Source organism: Drosophila miranda, chromosome 3 (assembly GCF_003369915.1).
Source record: "Drosophila miranda strain MSH22 chromosome 3, D.miranda_PacBio2.1, whole genome shotgun sequence".
Lineage (NCBI taxonomy): Eukaryota > Metazoa > Arthropoda > Insecta > Diptera > Drosophilidae > Drosophila > Drosophila miranda.
The window spans coordinates 15,575,606-15,592,449 of NC_046676.1; the positions used below are offsets into that span (position 1 = coordinate 15,575,606).

Below are 16,844 nucleotides of genomic sequence, written 5' to 3' on the forward strand. Positions count from 1 at the left end.
CTAATTTCCACTCGGCGCCATTAACAGAAAACAGAAAATGCAAAAGAATATAACTCAAAAAATAGATTTGTATGCTCTAAAACTTTTATTTAAGTAAATCATAAAGAAGGCAATTCAAGTATAGTATACCACCGAATTCTATATGATATTCAGCATTCATGCCCGTTTAAACATAATTTATAAAGATCAATTCGCCTCCTGGCCGCTCCGCTCTTTCTCTTCTCTTCTTGCAGCTCTTCCCGATTGGTTTCTGTCTCATTCTTTTGCTTAATTTAACGCTAATTTAAGATTTATATTTTATATAATGCATCTTTTTACTTTGTATGGAATAACACTTAATTATACATTCACTTTATATAGTTTGATTTGATTTCAGTTGTAATCATAACGAAAAAGAAGAATGTCTGTGCGGGCTGCTGGTTTCAAAAAATTCAAAATATTGAACATACTCAAAAAAGTCGAAAAAATAAAATGACTGACATAAATACAATTTGTAATTGTCTGAAAGGGATTTCGCAGTAGAGTAGTAGTTCCTTCTTTTCCTTCCTATGGCTTGTGTGTGTTTAAGTGTGTGCCTTGTGGTTCATTGGTTGCCTTTGTTGTACGTAGTATAGTATCAAACCACTAAATACTTGCCCGTATAAATGTTTTCGTTTAAATATTTATTTATATATCGATTTATATATATTTTACGCTAGATATTAACTATGCAAGGTCTGCATATATGCATGTTGCGCTTGATTCTCCATCGTTCCGCCTAGATATCTCCTCTCCTCTCCACTATTTCGTTTCGTTAACAACATTCATAGAAAGGGGAAAGTACAAAAGTATACACATCTCGTCCAAAGGTTATCAGTTATAGTTTTTCTAGTGTACAATCCCCTCTTCATACGCAGTTTAAAAAAAAAAAAAAAAAAACACACGGTGTAAAACAATGTAAACTTAAAATACATAAAACACTTCAAGGGGACACAACACGTCACAAGTTCTACACAAAATTCAGCTACACTACGATTTGTTGTTTGATTGGAGTGTTATCGGTGTTGAATCATAAGGAAACTTTTAGTTATATTTATCCGCTCATTCACTGTCAATGTTGAGGCCCACGCGCTTCTCCTCCTCGAGCATGGCGTCCAGCTCGTCCGTGAGATTGGCCAGCATGTTGCCAATATCGTTCAGCACATTCACCGACACTTTCGGGGGCACACTCGTCACTGGGGCAGCTGTCTCGGGCGATGCCATTGCTTCGCCGCTCGCTGGCATTGACGCCGACGATCCCCCAATGCCTGCGTCCAGGGTGGGGGAGCGCAGATGCAGGGCGCTGCCACCGCTGGCCGTGCTGCCCATGCTCTCGCTCCGCGCCAGAGTCGCGTCGTGGAGCGAACTCGAAGACTTCAGCGAGTGGAACGAGTGCGCTATGTTGGCGATCGTGTTGGTGGAGGAGGAGCTGGAACTGGAGCTGGAGGAGTGCAGGTGGGGTGGGTGGCTGCCGGGAATGGTTGTGGCCCCAGCACTGGCCTGTCCCAGCTCCTGCCGATTCAGCAGCCGCTGCTTGATCGTGCCCGTGTTCTCGTTGGCAAACGGTATCGTGTCAATCGAATCGATGCTGGAAGTGGACTTATTGTCGTGGTATTTCTCGCAGTGTATCTCCGCCGTGGTCTGCTGTATGGTGGCATAGTTTGCATAGATCGGCTGTTGGCTACCCGCTGCCGCGGCTGCTGCGGCCGCCGCCTGCTGTTGCTGCCAGTAGAACATTTGTTGCGCCTGCTGTTGCTGCTGCTGCTGGGAGCCCACTGCCTGCTGCTGGGGCTGTTGGACTGAGCCGGTGGCACCTCCCTCTCCGCTCAGCGTGCGGGAGTTGCGTATGCTGCAGTGCCGTCGGGGCGGCTCTGGTGCAATCTTCTTCCCACTCAACGGGCTGCCGCTTAGATAGTTCTGCAGGAAACAAGATGGAACAATAAGCTTATGGGGATTCTAAAGGCCATTGCCTGTAATGCCCACTTACCGCTCCTCCCTCGCCACCGCTGGCTGCCCCGTACTCGGCGGCCGCCGCCGCATTCATGTAGTGGTGATGCTCCAAAGGTGGCATCGTGTTCAGCACGGCTCTCTGCAGGATTCCACGCTGCTGGCGGGGCAATGTGCCACCACCCTCCTCGTAGAGCAGCTCCCGCGTGGCATCATTGGTGGGTGTAATGTCGCCGTCGTCGTAGGAGCGCCGCCAGGCCATGGCTGCCGCATTGCTCCCCAGTAGACGGGCTGCCGCCGCCTGCTGCTGCTGCAACAGCTGCTGGTGGTGGTGCTGCTGCTGGAGCGTGGCGGCAGCGGCCATGGCTGCGGCAGCTGCTGCCGTTGTGGGTGGCCCAAAGTGGCCGTAGTCCGTGGTCGTGTAATGGCTAAAGGTCAAATGGCTGCGCGTGCTGTTGTCGTGTATGTCCTCCAGCGATTCCAGGCTCTTGCCACGTGGCTGACGTACCTGCACGGACAGAAAGGAAAGAGATGCAAGAGAGGTTAGTTCTTAGTTCCACGGTGCACTCGAAAGGCCAGGCGCTCGGCAAAATAGACCCCGGTCCCACCTTAATGAGCACCACATCGTTGCCCGAGCAACACTCGTGATTGCTGCCCGTGCAGTAGTAGGCGTCTCCGTTGCTGCTGCTGCAGCTGCTGCTGCTGCTGCTCCCCTGCCCCAGGCACAGGCTGCCCGCGGGGGCGGTGTTATTCAGCACGTTGCTGGTGGCATAGATTTTCGTGTCGTCCCAGGAGACGCGAGTGGTTGGCACATAAGATGGCGTACTTGGTATGGGCACATTGAATTGCCACGGCTTCCGCTGGTACTCCTGATCGTCGATACCAAGAGCAAAATCATACAAAAACAAACAAAAAAACACAAAAAAGAAAGGAAAATCCAATTAGGTAAAATTATAAAACAATAATTCAATTTGCAATCAATAAACTTAAAAGAACGTGACAACTCTGCTGTTGCCAGCGGTACTTCACTGCCAGTGTGTACACACTTTGACTAGATTGCAGTGTTTACTCTCTTTTATAATTTTGGGTAAAGATAATTTGAAATAAAGAACTTTCCAAGGCCCTGATTTGAATAAATAAGACGGAACGGAACCCTCCCGTATATCTATCCGTGGTTTACGGCTCTCACCTGCTGTTGGTATGCATTGGCACCGCCTGGATTCCATTTGCCGCTAATGATGTCCTTGACCCGCTTGATGGCCAGCAGGATCTTCTTCTGGTGCCCCAGCTTGACGATGCCAATATCCTCGAGATCCTCCCAAGTCACTTGGGTCACATCCCGCACCGTCTTGTAGTTCTGCTCCAGCAGGGGCTGTATGTACTCCTCCAGCCGCAACAGCTGCAGCCATTCCTCAATAGAGCCCTGGAATGGGAGGGTCATAATCATTATGGTTTATGGTTAATGGTTTATGAATTTTCCGAATCAAACGCGCCTCTGTCGGAGCGCTAATCACATTTGATTCATGTCAGAAAAGGGAACACAGATCAGCCCGTCTACAAATTGTCCATGAACTAGTTCAGACCCCGCACTGATACGGAGGGGATTGGACGTTGGGTTGGATGGGTTATGCTGTTGCTGGTGTCTCCCATGATGATCCCCACTGGCGGCCGCGTCGTCCGCGTCGTCGTCGTTCCAGCTCTAATCAGTTGTAATTGATAAGATATGACATAAATCGCGTCAAAGCACAGGCATAAAGAAATGAATAAAAGCCAAAACTCGTTGCTGTCGTCATTAAACGGTAGCCAAGCGAGTGGGGCAGCTAGCTCCAATGGACGGGGTGCGGGGTATGGGGCACGACTCGTAACCTAATACGCACACACACAAGATATGCAGTCGAAAATCATCAACATTGAAGCGTGGAAAGCAATGATATTTTTTTTTTTTGCTCCTCCATACGATATGTACACACACGAACGATGTGTTAATAACTTTTTCAAGCTCTCTGCTCTTTTGGTCTTTCGGCTAAATTGCTGTTGATTTCGATTTAATTAAATGTTTACTTGTTTCTGTGATGCTGCCTGCCGTCTGTCGTGTGCCTCGAGCTCGGGGAAGTTTCCATCGAAAGCATTCTCCGAGTCGCAGTTCGGTTAAGGGAAATTTGCCTAGAAATCTAACTGTTGGCGAAGGGATATTTTCTCAGTGCTGTGCGAAGAGACGATGCGGGAACGATCAATCGATAAAGCTTTCCCATAGATAAAATTCCCTAAAGTTTGCCAAAAGGATATTTTATCAACTACAGTTCAGGAGGGGAAATGTAAGGGAACTTTAAAGCTTTCAAGTACCCTGTGAGGATGGACATTTTTTTGTGGAATTTTACTGTACTCTCTGTACCCATAGAGAAACCATAGAAAACCCTGTAAGACCAGAAATATGTACAATATGGTATGCATGTTTTTTCATATGCTAATCGAAATCCCCTATCCCCATTCCAAATCCAATACCAATTCCAATTGAGTGAAGATCTTCCAAACAGCGACCAACAAATATTTTCATAAGACTTTAACAAAATATTTATCTAAATTACAATTTTTGTTTTTGGGATTTTTCGGTTTTTTTCGGTTGGTTCGGTTCGGCGGGGCTTCTTCGAAATCCATTAGCAGGTAGCATATGGTATGACACTAAATACAGATACAGAGACCCGCAGCACCGTAGCGTCACCAGCGACCGACTGTCGGCCATCATTAGCGCAGGCAAAAACAGGTTTTCCAGCAACAACAACAGTGTTTGTACCGGGTCGAAAAAAAAGCAAAGTTAAGGCGAGTACGTCAGGCCGAAAACTAAATACCATTTTGAGTGTCTAATAACGGACCCCAAAGACGAAACGAGAGAGCCCCTCTACGAACCTCAAGGTCGTTCGTTGATTGCGGTTTGTGTTTTTTCTGTTCTCTGAACAAAACGGAGATTGGGGCGACGTTCCTTCCCGCTCTATCTCTCAGGTATTCCGTTGTATTTCCTTTTTCGCCAAGAGATAAATGCGCGTATGTGTGTGTGTGTGAAAAGAAAGCAGAGAGGCTGGTAGAATGTCGGCTAATGAGCGGCGGGGCACTTCTCGAGGGTCGTGAGTGGTGACTTTTTGCGATTTCCAGTGAGCCGTCGTTATAGGATGATGTAAGTACAGGCAACAGCCCACACACCCCAACCCAGCCCAACCACACCCCAAAGACAAAGAGAGTCGAGCTCCGGGCCTCGAGATCAGCAAATAACGAATATCGGAATGGGGCGATAAAGTATCTACAACAACGTCCACAGGGGGACGCAGACGCAGACGGAGACGGAGACGCAGACGACGCCAGTTGGTAACTCGACCAGAAACTTGGCAAACTTGCGAAAACAGTCACGGCGCGTTATATAAACAGCCGTGCCACAGCCAGAGCGAGAGCCAGAGCAACAACAAAAAAACGAGCAAAATTCTACATGGATAGTAAAATATTATGGCATGGAGCATTTTTCAACTGAAATACAAAAACCGCCATAAAAAAGAAACACAAACAGCGAGGGAACAAAACAAAAGCTGAGGTCATTTCGATTTGAAAATTGCATCATGTGGCGGCGGGGGTCAGAGATTGGAGGCGCTGCGGCAGCGATAATGAAAACCCATGCTGGAGGTTAGTAATTAGTCGGAGTCGAAAGGAATGCGGCTCAAGTTTGAGCCCCCGATAAATGTTCGATAAACGCGATAAATGGTATTTGCAACAGTTTTTTCGGTTGCAGGTGGGCTGCTGCAACGCGCAGCAAGTGGGCAGCGCTCGATGCAATCTGATGAAATCTGTGAATCACTCGCGGCTCAACGAAATGCAGTTGTTGAAGTTGAAGATTATGGCCGATGGCCGATGGGTGTTAATCACGCTTGGAATGCGGCGATGTGTGAATGTGGAGCTCAGGTAGAGTTGCATGTGTAAGGTGGATGCCATGTGGATTGCATGTGTGGGGGGACTGGCAAGCAATCGCCAGAGACCTAGCATTGACTTGGATCTGATTTGATAGCCCTGTCGGATCTTGTTTTGAATACCTACTATTTATGTGTGCATTTAGGGCTTGCAAATTGTCTTGAAAGTGCTGTACAGGTCTAATATGTGGAATGCATACTGATAAGACTTCATGGCTTGCCTCAACTCAAGTCACGTCCCAACTTTTTAGTACAAACATTATTGTAGAGACTGCAGTGGATGTTATTTTTGTGTGGAACCAGAGTTTTCCTATGGTTTTGGGGATAAGTCTCCCCCTAACCACCGTTTAAGCTACAAATAACCATCTAAATTCTATGCAAAATCCGTTTTATCCGACACTCTGCTGCACTTGAAAGTGTGTTAACCCCTGGCATTGGCATTTCTATATCTCAGAGCCAGATTCAACTTTGAATGGAAATGGGCTGCGCGGGCAATTATTGTAGTCGCTCGAATGGAACCTTGATCTGTCAGATCGATTGGCTAATGATCCGCTTCGATCCACAACCTGCTGCGGCCTCAAGTTCAACAAAATGTCACTCCGATCGGGGCGCCAGATTCCACACGACCGGATGGGGGATAAATTTATATACATAGTATATATTTATCTACTCCGTTCGCCGTGTTTTTAATGAATTGCTGATGGGAATTAACGTGCGCATAATAAATGAAATTCTTTCATTAACAATAAAATTAAAAAATAAACGCTGACGGTGCTTTTTCATCTCTCTTTTTCGCTCCCTCTCTTTATCGCCGCCGTCTGCTTTGTGGCTGGCCATGTGGGAAACAAGTTTATTTTTTGCAAATGCTTTTTAATGAAATATTCCAGATAAGCCCGCGACTAAACAAGCCATCAGCGGAAGGGGAGCCGTCTGCAGCGGTGTGGCGGGCAGGCCAGAACAGGGCATGGCAGGGCAGGGCGTAGCTATCCGCAATTAGTGCCAATCCGACAAATTACCATATGACTAAGAGAGCTGCTCGGCTCTGGGGGGAACTTTAGCAGCTGATTGGTAAGAGCCGAGATCAGAACCAAATCTGTTAAAAGTTCTCTCTGACAGTTCTCTCTCTCGTTTCTTCTTAGGGAATAGCTCTGCTCTCTCCGATGAGAGGGGATTTTCGCCTGCTACTCACCGGCACAAAGTGGGGCAGATTGTCGAGAACTTGCAGCTTGTCGATGCGCTGCTTGATGCGCTCGCGATGATGCGGATTCTTGATACCAATGGCGGTGAGATCCTCCGGGGTCATGCGGGCGATCGTGGGCAAGTCGTAGCCGGCGGCGATGAACAGCTGGGCGTACTCCTCGTGCTTCATCTCCAGCAGCCAGTCGATGATCAGCTCGTCGTTGCGCTGTCGGTCCACGCTGCCGATCGAGCAGGAGCTGACGGAGCTGCAACGGGGCGAGGAAAGCGGGGCCCGGATGGAGGCGCCCGACGAAGAGACTCCCGTCAGGTAGGAGGAGGCACGACCAGAGTCCAGGCTGGCGGTGCTGTGTCGCGAGCCCGAGCCGGCCGATCCCGAGGAGGAGCCGGGCGAGTCGCGTCCCGGCGACTGGGTCAGATCGATGCCCTGGTCCTCCTGCAGGGCCAGCTGCTGGTGGTAGTAGACCGCCGCCTTGTGGGTAAGCGGCTCGCGCAGCGTGGCACAGAACACGGGCGGCGGGCATGGCACAATGCTGGGCAGCGGAGCGGAGGTCTTCGCGGCGGCCGGTGGAGCCGGACCTCCGGTCACGGCCATTGGCGGCCCACCACCCGCCTCGTCCTTCATGCGCAGGGCCACGCTCGTCTCGCGCGGCAGGTTGAAGCCGCCCTCTTCCAGCGAGGGCGACGAGACAATGCTGCTGCCACTCATGCTGATCCCATCGTCCGTCTGCTGCTGCTGTTGATGGTGGTGGCGCAGTGGTCCGCTGAGCCGGTACAGCGGTATCAACGGCTGGTGGTGGCCTCCACTGGGCGATGCAGGCAACTGCTGGAGTGGGTGGTAGTGCTGGTGATGCTGCTGCTGCTGCTGCTGCTGCAGAGGATCCCCCGGAATCGTTGGCGGTTGAACCTTCTTAGCTTGTGCCGTGGACGCATGCGGCTTGAGCGAACGATGCATGATGGGCCTCTACTGGCCCCCGGGGCCGTACTTTGTCCGACTCCTGTTGGAAAAAAGATGGAAACTGCAGTTAGAAAAATGTGTCCGCCAGATGTGTGTGCCAGAAACGGGGAAATCTGCATAATTGGTCATAGAAATTTTGATGTGCTTGCAGCAGCTCTAAAAATAGGGCTCTCGGTGTGTTTACGCGATGCGGCACAAGTCAATAAACTGCTCGCCGGAATGGCGATGGCGATGGGGATGAGACTGGGGATGAGACTGGGGCAGTCTCCAGTTTCTAGTCCCCCGCCACATTTATAGACTCTGCGCCCCACGAAGCAAAGTAGCAGACGTCGCAGCATCGTATTACCAGTTTCATTCACAAAAAAATGTCAACAAACTAGGTAGTCGACAGCAGAGTACCCTATCTGGGGCGGATGTTTACCAATTAATTCGGTGGAACTGTAAATAAGGTAGTTTGAGACGGTGTTCTAGCACTGCTTAATGGACTCTCTTCTCTCAGGATGCTAGAGCACTGCACTGCTTGCTGTCGTGCGGTATAATCTCTTCTCCTCATGCAAGCAGCCTAATACGCCCTTGAGTCCACCAAAAACAAACACACACACACACACACACACACACACACACACATAACTGAGAGAATAAGCAGAACAGATGAAGAGGGAGAGACTGAGAGAGAAATGTACCTAGGGAGACAGAGAAAGAGAGAGGCTGATGGCATGGTAAGGGCTCGCGGCAGGCCGGCACGAGCTGTGTCAAAGTTCGTTGACTGCGCTCTGCGGTTTGGGGCAGGGCGGGGTATGGTACAGACATGTACTGCTTGTCTAGTCGGCAACGTCATAATACACTTGAAAAATGCACGGGCACGGGCCTCGTCCAGCAGGAAAATCTGGCAAAAAGTCACGAACAATCTCTCCTCCTCAGCATGTTATTAACAGCAGAAGCGAGACAGAAAGCCACAATAGTTCCAATACTTGGAAATAATAAACAACAAACAGCACACAAGCTTTCCTGTAGCAGCAGTTTCCTGCGAAACAATGCAACAACTACAAAGTAATCAGAAGTGCACTCGAAAACACATTCCGAGCCGAGCCGATAAGAGCAGCAGCCACCTGTTCGATCAAGTGCCGCCCGATGAACGAACCGGCGCGGCCCGGCCCTGCTTGGTACGGAAAGCAGTGCACAAGAGCAGGTGTCATAATCCGCTCTTTTTGTGTGGGCGGCGAAATGCAGGAAGAAAACGTAGCGGGCAAAACACATAACGGTGGCAGTAGTAAATCTCATTTACAAGCTTCACCTCTGCTCCGCCGGTGCCACCGCCTTTTAATAAATTTTTATGTATGCGACGTGCCGAAAAAAAACTGCAGTCAGAGTAGAGCCGAATCCGAAGCGAGGATTCGCGAAGAGAGCAAGTGAGAGCGCGCACAGCAGAGACAGAGAGAGTGAGAGAGAGGCAGTGGCAATGCAGAGCAGAGTACCGCTTGCATTGGACTGCTTGTTGTTGCTGTTGTTGGCGTAGTAGGGTAGTATATCAACGAATGTGGGTTGCATGCGGTTTCAGTTGTTACCACCCACACTCCACTCGTTCCACACTCCCCGGCCAGATGTTGTTGAACCGCCGTTTCATGCGGCCGGCTTTGCTGCATTTTTCTTTCAAATGTTGTCTTTTGCCCCCTCCGGTTACCACATTTTTATGAGTTGCCATTGTTGTGCTGTTGGATTGTAAGTTTAATTGCGAACATGCCCCACTGTACACGCTGCCATTCTTGTGGGTGGCTGAGTAATCCTGTAATGAGCATAACACTTGCTCGCGAATACCACAGTGAAGGGTCGCTATTGAAATCGATTCCATTTGGACAGATTCCCTTTAGCGAATGCCCATCGTATTTCCGTGTTCAGCATAAAAACTGATTGGAAGTGCAATTGGAGGCTTGGGACCCTTTTTGGTATTGGGAAATATGTACCACACATAAATGCTCGTACGGAAAGGGAAATAGTAAGTGAACGGGGGGAGGAGAGAGCTGGTAGAGGATTGGGCAGCGGCTGAAAGATTTATTGATTGTCGTTGTCGTCACACACATACATGCATACATACACATCACATGTATTGATAAATGTACAATGAAGCGGAGTTGCGGTTTTGAAGTTGGGAGCAAAAAACGCTGAGCAACTAAAAATAATTATGCCTGCCAATACTCTCCAATTAAAGAGAGAGACAGAGAGAGAGAGAGAGAGAGATAGCGAACGGGGGTGGTGGTGAAAGCCACAGATAAATTGATAGAGACGAGTGACAGCATTCTGTATACACTCACATTAAAGCAGTGTCGGTCGTATGTAAGCAGTGATTGGAAAAGCGCTATTTGTTTTTATTCTGAACGAGATAAAGCAGAGTACAGCTTTCTTTCTCTATAAAACTATAATTTGAGTATTCCAGCTACTCTGTACTCTCTCAACAGTTTATCTTACCAACTAAATAGCAAAACAGGGAGGTATATATGTATGTATGTGTGTATCTACGCATCAAGACAACATTCATACGCTCATCAATACATCACCCAAACACACTAAAAGTAACTGCTACGAAAGCGTATTTAATCTTCGTTAATTTTCCCATTTAGTTGCTCAGTTTCCCCCCTTTTTTCCCACTATTGTATCGGGGAGAACCGTTAAAGTTTACTGGCATGAGTAATCGGCCAAATGGAGCGCAATAAAATGGCAAACGGTAACACGGCCAATATATCACAAGAGGCGAACCGGCACCACCACCAGAGAGGGGGTGCACCACCATACCATACCATCATCGACTTGGTTTCGTTGGCCAGTCAACGACCACCCTCTATCGTGCCACCGGATGGGACACAGGCTGGAATCAAATGAGGCGCATCTCAATCTCATGTTTATTAACGGTGCTCAACAGTAGATACTGTGGCAGATACAGGCATGTGTGTGTGTGTGGGTGGGTGCTGGTGTCATTCAGCCAGTTAGATAAAGAAGGGCTCTTTCATCCTACACAGCCCCACACATCCCCCACCCTTTGGGCCAACACTTCATTATCGACAACAAAAGCTGGTTCGAGCTCTGTGCCTCTTCTTCTTTATCATTTGCTGCGGGTGCTTTGCATATGACATGTTCATGCCGAAGCTCTTTCTCTTTCTCTCTCTCTATCCCTATCTCTGTTCCCCTCATTTCTCCCCTTCATTTTCTTTATTTTGTCCCAAAATGCAATGGACAAAGTTTTTTTTTCGTGTCTACCACGCCCCAGTCTGTGGGAAAGAAGAGGCATTGTACTTAGTAGAATATTTTGTCAAATATATAAAAAAAAAACACAGAAGAAAAAGCAGAACTGCACAAAAGATGGTGTCGATGATGCTGCTTACTTGCCCCTTTCCCTTCCCCTGTCCTGCCCCTGTGCCCCTTAGTGCCGTAGCCTGTCGATAGCTCTCGAGAGATGTTGATCTTGCAACTGCAACAACAGCAACAAAACATGGCCAGAGGCAGACCAAACTTGTTTTGCCTGTAAAAGGGAGTTGTCGCTGCTGCTGTTGTTGTCGGCTGTGCATTGTCTCTGTCTCTGCGTTTTGTTTCAGGTTTCAGGCAAACGCCAAGAACAGGCAAAAACAGCACCATGACAGCTACATATATGAGGCACAATGCATTAACAACGCGAGGTCCTGCACTGAGGATACCCTGCAATAAGCCTATACCTTTAACATTTAGTAGGGTCCATGTCTATCCATTTATGATGAGTTCTTTTGGTCTCAGCAGCCTTTTAATGGAGTGAAAGCTGCTCCACGCCATTTGTTAACGAAGAGAGTGAAAGAAATTAAGTACAAAAATGGGATCCAAATATATCCAACCAGTAGGGATTTATCTCTATATCTTTTAATAGATATGTGTACCACCTGTCTCCAGTAATCATATTATGCATTCCACACATACCCAATATACCCTTGATTACCCTGCTATGGTTGTTTGGGCATGAAAGAAACAGCAACACACAAGAAATAGCTCGTAGGAGTAAAATTCAGCGCTGAAGATGTGTCGAAGGTGTGGGCGGACGGGTGGAGGGTCGGCCGGGCGGCCGGTCGGAGGGGTGCACGGATAACTTACGTGCAGTTTAACGGTTAATGCAAACGAAGACGACAAACGAATGCGTTGCGCATATGGCACAGCCCCACAGTCGGACTGTCCGGCTGTCCCAAGTCCCGAGTCCCCGGACAGCAGAGACGAGACGGACCAAATAAGGCTGACAGCACGTACACAAGAGAAAAAGAAATACGAGTATAACCAAAGAAAGAGAGAGACACCAAGCCAAAAGCGGCCATCAATTCCTTCTTCTTTTTTTTTTTTTTTGGTCAAAGAAGGCGCAAACGGAACGCGAACAAGTTGTAAGGCGAGCAATGAGTGCAGACAAAAGCAGTTACAAGACATTGACGGAGAAGAAGCAGTGCCATAAGAAGATAAGGAAAGGGAGGAGGAGGAGCGGGAGGAGTAGGTGGAGGAGAAATGAATAATGGAGGGCAGCCACTGAGCGTTTACAGCTACATTGAACTTTAGAGACTTGAAGCACTTGCCTCGCCTTTGCTCCCACTCCCCCTCCCTATTCCACCATTACTATGCCGAAAAACTGAATGCGGCTACTACGCACACACACACTTTTGCATACATGCACACATACATATACATGCGTGGGTAAACGGTTTTTCTCCACCATCGTTCGCAAAAACAACTGTGCAAAAAATAGAGAAATTACCATTGTTAAAAGCTGAATTTGGTGAAAATTTTTATTGATTATCACAAAAGACACTGAAAATGCACATTAACCATCGAATTCAATTAAATTGGAATTGATTTTCCGCTAGAAAATTCTGTGCAAAAATATCTTTTACGCCAACACGAAAACGTATATGTATACACACACACAGACACACGCGCAAACAAGACCTGCGAGCGTATACCGACGTGCGAGCGCTTTGGCTTTGGCCAAAAAGCAAGTATCATCAAACAGCGGCAGCAGGAACAAATTTAGCTGGCTTTAAGTGTTTAGGTTCCGAGGAAGCGGCACGAGACCGACGACGACCGCAAGCCAAAGCGTATTGAAACGCGGCTCCAACAGCATTCAAAGCCAGGCAAAAGCCAAGTTGGAGCTAGAGTCCTCGAAGTTGCACCGGAGCGGGAGAGCCCAAGTTGTGCGCAACTTCTCTCTCTCTCTCTCTCTGACTATCGACTCTCTGATGTGCGGCTTGACGGGGCAATTTGTTGCAATTGAAACAATAACAATTCCACAAGGCAATTTGTTGTTGCCTGGCAAATTAGTTTGTTACTAAATGAATGAAAGATATCAGCGAAGAAGGAGAGAAAGACGGAGGGAAAGACGGGAAGGGAAGCAAAGAGGTTTATTCCCTAAAGTATGAGCTACAAAGCGGTTTTGTGGTTGCCATTGGAAACGGTGAAAATGCATTCATTCGGTGGACACAGTGGGACAAGTCAAGTCAACGAGGGTCAAATAATGAAGAGTGGCTGGAAAGGAACATTATTCATTTGTTTGAATTTGAAAATTAAAGAAATGCTGACTTGAAGTTGGTATTACCAATCCATAGTCTTCCAAATTTGTCCCACTGTGCCACACGAAGCACCAAAAAGGCAAACAAAACGCTACGCACAAACACAGACATAAAGCCGAACACACCGATTGTTCGTCAACCACTTTTCATGCTGCATAAGCCAATAAGAGAAAGAGAGAACCATAACCAGAGAGCCAGAGCCAGTGAGAGTTATGCTAAGCTCCAAGCTGGAAAAAGGCTCCAGCGGCAACTTTATTCATGTGACGTGCGCGCAGTGGCCCTCTCCAGCTCTCTTTCGGATATTCTCTCTCTCTCTCTCTGTATAATCTGGTACTAGCGCTGGCCCTCTCCCAACAACAGTTCTAACACTTCATTGGAGCTCGTTGCGACAACGACATCAAGTCATTTGATTCCCACACAAATCTCTGCATGTTGAGCGCGACTCTCCTCCTATCCCTCGCTCTTTCTCGCTCTCACTCGTTTCATTATGGCAAGTGAGTTATGGGATCTGGTCTGTACATATGCGTGTGTGTGTGTGTGTGTGAGTGGACTGCGCTTTCTATTGATTTATATGAGTTTTATGGCGCAATCTGAGCCACACGAAAAGACTGCAAGTGCGACGACCGCTCAGAAGACATCGAAAACGCGCTCTGCATTTTACATTTAATTGCGCTTTGTTCAAAAACTAACATAAATTATGCAAATTTAAATGAAAACTTTACAAATCAGTCAAGTTCTACTCCTTCCCCCGCTTCCATTGTTAACCAGAGTTGTCACGCGCCAGACGACGGTGGCGCGCTCGAGCATGACGCTGAAGAGCTCTACCCCACCCTCCCTACAGACACGTGTTGGTTTATTAATTACATAAGCCGCACACCAGCTGCAGCTGCAGTTTTTGAGTTTTATTTATTCCTTCTTTTCGGAAACCCAATTTCCTGCAGATGCTGGAAGATGCCGCACAATCAAACGGTGAGAACAGCTGGCAACCCCTAAAACTGGAAATGACAGATGGCGACGTCGACGCGGACGCGGACGCTGGCAGCGCAGGACGCGGTGTCGGTCCGGCTTCAAAACGTAAACACTGCCAGAGTTGCCGACGCACAGTCCTGGAAATGGGACCTTAAAATGCTAGTACTTACTTTTTACAAAACGAACGTAGAGTAGACTATTTTCCAGCTTTTAATTATCTCTCCCTTTGTCATAAATTACAGGCGCAACGAAAATGTAAGCAATTGTTGGCGCTGTTGTTTGTCGCCTAATGAATTTCACGTTTTTATGGCAGTTTCTACAAACACAAACCGGGCGAGATAGGAATAGGGGGGCTCACACAAACAAACACGTACACATACACAGATACGGTCCGCCGTCTTTTATTTTATGTCTGCGTCGCGCGCGGTACAAAGTAAAACATAAAAACCAGATTAATTTCGAGCAGACGAAAATGTTTCTTTTTCGGTTTTAAGCTGTGCTGCTTACGTGTGTAGCTTTTGTAGTTGTTCACTCCGCCATTTTCTTTCTCGGCACTTGAGCTTCACTTTTCTTGGCTTTGCAAGAGGTTTACCATCACTTTACACTTAAACGCACTAATGCTGTAGTCTTAATTTCAGACAATTTTGGTGATACGCGTTTTTTCAAATTTCAAATTTTAATCGGCGCAGCAGCGGAGCGTCGACCACTCCGCGCAAAAACAAAAACAATAGTGTGACCGCGGACCGCGTCCGACCCTCAGAAATATACCGAAACATACCGCCTCATTTTCAAAATATACCGTGAATATACTGACGAATTCAAGTTCTTTTTACATATTCCTCACTTTTGATCTTCCGTGAAATATTGCTATATATATAGCACATTTAGCCATGCCCACTCAATTTCGTACGATTGATGAATCAATTCTATACATGATTGGCCTATTCGAAATACTTGCATTTATTGGATTTTTATATAACATTGAAAATGAAATTAATAAATGACAAAAATACCATTTAGCACTAAAAAACACCACATGGGAGCGCGGCGAAAACCAGTATTTCTACAGTATGACCCATAGAACAGCACCGAAACATACCGCCTCATTTTCAAAATATACCGTGAATATACTGACGAATTCAAGTTCTTTTTACATATTCCTCACTTTTGATCTTCCGTGAAATATTGCTATATATATAGCACATTTAGCCATGCCCACATAATTTCATACGATTAATGAATCAATTTTCTACAAGATTGGATAGTTTTCAATCTTTGCTTTTATTGGATTTTGCGTAAAAAAAGGTTTAAACGAAAAAGTTCAACAAAAAAGGATTCGCAATGTTGCTGGTATTTGAAGACATGATGCGTGTATAGGCGTTTTTATACCCTATTTTGTTAATATTATATGAAGATGAAACTTGATTTATAAAGACCTTTTCTCAAATTGATATTCTTTAGACATATTCAAGTACATTATTAGTATCTTGTATATATTTATGTCGATCCTGATACCTACTGAGCCTTGGAAGACAAACATTTTCTCAATTCTATAACATCCATTTCCCCCAGGGTATGTGTGCATGGAATTATCAACATGTTTGTGTATGGAATGAGACTCATTGTTGCAATAGCGAAGCTGCGGCGAATCGGGTATTGCCTATATTTCAAGCTATAGATGCCCACTTAGCTTTATCCCATAGATAAATGCATTTTCTACAAGATTGTTTCTTTTAATTACCTTTACGTAATTTATTTTGACTAAAATACGGTTTTCAAGGAAATGTTGCAGCAACAGTGTGTATGGAATGTGCAGCATTGTGTATGGAACGAGACTCATTGTTGCTAAAGCGAAACTGCGGCGAACTGCGGCGAGTTAAAAAAAAACGACCAATTCCTCATATTCTTTGTTCCGTTGAATAATACTATCTATATGGAACATTTAGCCATGCCCACTCATATTTGTACGATTGATGAATCAATTCTATACATGATTGGCTTATTCGAAATACTTGCTTTTGTTGGATTTCTATATAACATTGAAAATTAAATTAATAGATTGATGAAATTGACAAAAATACCATGGGAGCGCGGCGAAAACCAGTATTTTTACAGTATGACCCATAGAACAGCACCGAAACATACCGCCTCATTTTCAAAATATACCGTGAATATTTTGACGAATTCAAGTTCTTTTTACATATTCCTCACTTTTGATCTTCCGTGAAATATTACTATATATATAGC

At 46.5% G+C, this 16,844-nt stretch overlaps 1 protein-coding gene across 3 annotated transcripts; it reads right to left on the reverse strand.

The window, feature by feature from the left end:
• Positions 1–62: 62 nt before the first annotated feature.
• On the reverse strand, positions 63–15,330 carry LOC117185688 (caskin-2-like). Of its 3 annotated transcripts, none has more exons than XM_033392331.1 (6): positions 14,768–15,330; positions 7,102–8,107; positions 3,155–3,388; positions 2,574–2,834; positions 2,006–2,473; positions 63–1,935 (listed from the first exon to the last, which is right to left on the reverse strand). In XM_033392331.1, exons 2-6 carry the CDS (start codon positions 8,062–8,064, stop codon positions 1,081–1,083), a joined length of 2,781 nt encoding a protein of 926 aa, XP_033248222.1. In that variant the 5' UTR covers positions 8,065–8,107; positions 14,768–15,330; the 3' UTR covers positions 63–1,080. The 3 variants fall into 3 exon arrangements, with proteins under 3 accessions (XP_033248222.1, XP_033248223.1, XP_033248224.1); XM_033392332.1 differs by lacking the exon at positions 14,768–15,330 and adding an exon at positions 12,818–13,129; XM_033392333.1 differs by lacking the exon at positions 2,574–2,834.
• Positions 15,331–16,844: the final 1,514 nt, after the last annotated feature.

Excerpts from the sequence above, each read along its gene's own strand:
- LOC117185688 (XM_033392331.1), bottom strand. The coding sequence starts at position 8,064 with ATGCATCGTTCGCTCAAGCCGCATGCGTCCACGGCACAAGCTAAGAAG. Across the intron at positions 3,389-7,101 it reads ATCTGCCCCACTTTGTGCCG|GGCTCTATTGAGGAATGGCT; the intron begins GTGAGTAGCAGG and ends CTCCCATTCCAG. Across the intron at positions 1,936-2,005 it reads GCGGTGGCGAGGGAGGAGCG|AACTATCTAAGCGGCAGCCC; the intron begins GTAAGTGGGCAT and ends TGTTTCCTGCAG.